At 37.2% G+C, this 3,845-nt stretch overlaps 1 protein-coding gene across 1 annotated transcript in view; it reads right to left on the bottom strand.

The window, feature by feature from the left end:
• Window positions 1-1,689, bottom strand: part of LOC105529929 — a 15,333-nt gene extending 13,644 nt beyond the window's left edge. The window contains exon 1 of the mRNA XM_011967211.1: window positions 1,609-1,689. Within this exon, the coding sequence (XP_011822601.1) occupies window positions 1,609-1,689 (81 nt within the window). The remainder of the gene's footprint in view (window positions 1-1,608) is intronic.
• Window positions 1,690-3,845: the final 2,156 nt, after the last annotated feature.

The following is a 3,845-nucleotide window of genomic DNA, read 5'->3' on the forward strand; positions in this document are numbered from 1 at the left end:
CCCGGGATTTCCCCCGCACGCCCCGGGGAGAGACACGAAAACCACTTCTCTAGCCTCCCTTGCCATCCCAGGCAGGCCCCCGCCGACCTGTCATTGCTCTTGAAGGGTTCTCCACTTGTGCACACCTCCCAAGTGATAACCTCATTCCGCCTGCTTCCTCCGTGCCCTGGCATCCTTTTTGTAACGGGCTGTTTGATTCCTTTTACTGCCTCCTCTTCCCCGCCTCCGGGATGATAAACTCCTGGCGAGGATGGCACTGAGGTTGCTGGCAAAGAGAAACTGGGATGTGCGGAGTGAGGAAGGGGACAGGCTGTGGTTGTTCTCTCTATCGCACGGGGATCCACCGGCCTCCTTGTATTCCTAGGTGTAGTGGGGGAGGAACCATCCTATGAATCCTGGAAGGATGAGGCAGCAGAGCAGACCTGCCTGGATTAAGTAGTATCTCTCATTCCTGGGGATCAGGACACCAAGCAAAGCAGGGATGGGGATGAGCTGTGCGCGGAGCGGGCCTCTGAAATTGGAAACAGCTCTGGCTGGTGTAATGTGTGTATGTGGTGTGTAGAACAGAGATGGTATCTAATGTGACCAGAGCATGCAGCTAGAGTGCAAGGCAGTCAAGTCGTTTGCACCATGAGCACTTGAAAGTGAAGTAAACCCAGCAGCCCAAAGACCATGATACACAAGTCCCTCTGGGGTTTCAGAAATGATTCTTTCTCCTTAGAGGTTTACTCAATTCCTAAAGTAATTTTTCTGTGTGAGTGACAGTGGTGATGGGGGAAACTGTGTTCCGTTTTTTCAGAAAGAACAAAATACCTTCTTTTGTTTTGGTTATACTGGAATCATTCCTGCTTCAGTTTCTGTGCAGGATTCATACACCCATGAAAATAATAAGGAAATAGCTCTGCAAAAATTATTTGAAATAGGGCTGCAGAGAGATGCACAGCTATTTTATTTTTCCTGCGGGCATGGATTTTCATGGAAACAGTCCATTCAGATTTATTTGAGAGAGCTGTGTTTTGCATGAAAGGCTTCTGTTGACATTTTCAAAAATTGAGACCCTTTGCTGGAATATTAGAGAATGATAACTGTCTCCTTAATGTGTGAAGTTTAGATGTAGCTCTAATCTAGGTTAAGATCAAAGCAATGTAAAACTTACAATTCAAATGATACTAGTGAATGTGTTGGCAATTAAAAAAACACTTGTGCACACATAGGGTCACATTCCCTGTTTTAAATCACAGGATGTGGATTCTTAATGTAAATGTAAAGTCATCAGGTGAACATGTAAAAATAAATGTTTATACTTTCTCGCTTAGTGTCTCTACCAGTTAGAATGGAAGAGCAAATGGAAGAGCCCACTCAACCATTCCAAGGCTACTTTGCCTTGGTTTTTTTCAATGCTGTATCATTATAAATGACTTTTCATTTTAGATACACACACCCTCCCATAATTTCAAAAATTTTATTTACATACTATGTGGATAATAGACTCAAAATAGGAAAAGTTAATTTTGCATTTGTTTTGATAGAGATCCTGGTGTGAGATGTGAAATGTGAAATTTTGTTTATAGAAGTTTTGTTGATGAATCCTGATTTTAAGGTGGATACCCTGTTGTTGTTTATCCTGTGTTTTCTTGTAGACTTTATATTATTGGCATGAAAGGCATTATCCAAGGTTGGATTCAACATTTTGTCGTACATAAGATTTTTGTGATTAGTTATTTGAGATAATCTATTTTGATTATTAGCCTTCTGTGAAATAATATTTCCTCTTGAATATGTATACACATATTGAATGAATGGAAAGTATGGGTATGCTGGATGTGAAACCTACTAACAAGTGATTTAATTTCCAAAAATTAGGTAATACGGAGTTTAGAAACAATGATTTATTCGAAATTTTGTTAGAACTTCATCTCAATGGCTATTTAACTCATTCTTTAATACAGAAAAGAAGTTATCCTTGAGGAAGTATTTGTGCCCCTTAAGTTTTCTCTTTTTTACAAAGTATGTGTAGTATTATTTACTATATATGCATACAGAAATAAATATTCAGATTGTTATTACCATGGCATGCCGTGGCATTTGCTTACAGTTACCATTGTTAGTGTCATCTGGCTTTTGTTGTATAACAGATTGCTATTTACAAATAAAGATGTGCTTGTGGTTTGTAGTAATATGATGTGACTGTTTTCTTAATTGTACTTTTAGAATGCAGCTTTAGAGAGGTAGGTTGAGTTTGTCTCAACTATGTTATTTTTGAGGTTTATAGAATCTGCTAGCATGTATTCAGAGACCCTGATCAGTTCTAAACCTTAAAAATGAAAGAGAATGATGGTGGCAGTGGAGATGAAAAATACTCATTTAGGTTATCCCAGGAGAAAAAGTTACTTCAGTTAGCAAAACTAGTGCTGTTTCATTTTGAATCTTCTTGGATTAAAACAATGGAAAGTAGAAAAATTCAGTAAAAACATCTTGCTAATGACATTTGCTGGAAATCAAAATAATTTGATCTATTTATTGTTTTACATTATGTTTTTAAAGATACATACAGCAAACCGACGGCAATAAATAGAAGAATAACCGTCTTCCTCCCCTCAACCCCTGTCCTGATTTTTCTCTTGGTGGTACTCTACAGGCCTTGTTCCAAACTTTGGCTTTTCTTCATTTCTCTCTATTCCTGCTTAGAATGTTTTGTCTGGCCCTAGCATTCCCTGTTGGTCATAGAACTTTGCTATGTAATAGTTAAAAATACTTAGAGGAAATTAAACCCTATGTGATAATGAGTGTTTGGCTTTGTTAAATCTCTTAACCTTCCTTCCCCCTGTTCCCATCCCCAAGTTATTTTGTGATGGGACTTTTACCTTAACTCAAACTGATTGTAATGGTAGAAATTTTGTAAACTATGGGAGGCTGTTGAGAATAAATTTCTGAGAAGAGTTTTGTGGAATCTCTCAGAAACTGTAGGTAGTACGTTGTTGTGCTTTGTGTAAGGTTGCTTTTGGCTCTAGAGAATGAGCTGTTTTCCAGGTGTATTCACAGCTTAGTACTTCATGTAGACAGAGTACACATAGGGGAATTCTGAAAAGATACTAAGATCCTATATAGAAGCAAGAAGATGCTAATTAAGTATTATTAAGTAAATAAGGATTCCAGTCACTAGTATTTCTAGCTGGGTGAGACTGATAATACTACTTAAAAAGAAAACAAATATGCCACATTGGTAATAACTGTGGTGTTTAGACCTTGATGCAACAGAGTAGTAAATAATGTCATTTATTTGTGGTGTTCCAAGAAGAACTTGTGAATTTATTTTGCTGACATTTTGTTACCATCAGCTGAGTTTCATGTATCTGGTTTTCAATTTGAGTATAGTGAAACTTTATTAATTCAGTATCATGAATTTAAATTTATTGTGAAAAAACACCAGTGTTTGTTGGCTGAAGTTTACATCAGCATTGGATGTGAAGAAGGGGGTCCAGTAATCAAAAAGTATAAACAACGTAGTTCCAGCATTGTTAATATGCCAAGAGAACAAATTCTTTTCAATACTTAGTGAACAGTGTGCAAATTCATCCTGCTCGTTACAAGTTAGGTTGGTCTATTTATTAACATTTCCTTTCGGGACTATTATAAAGTGAACATAACACAAGTACATTGTTGTAAATACATTCAGTAAATTTAATGATTAATGCAACAATTGAGACTGGGATTCAGGGTAATTCTGGTGATTCTAAAATGCCATCAATTAGAATAATCAACATTTTGAAGATAATAGTTTTTTTGGGAAGTGTGGAACAGAACCCTTACTTTAAATGGACAGTATATCTGAAGATATCCAGTTA

Source organism: Mandrillus leucophaeus, unplaced genomic scaffold, assembly GCF_000951045.1.
Source record: "Mandrillus leucophaeus isolate KB7577 unplaced genomic scaffold, Mleu.le_1.0 Scaffold792, whole genome shotgun sequence".
In the NCBI taxonomy this organism is placed as follows: Eukaryota; Metazoa; Chordata; class Mammalia; order Primates; family Cercopithecidae; genus Mandrillus; species Mandrillus leucophaeus.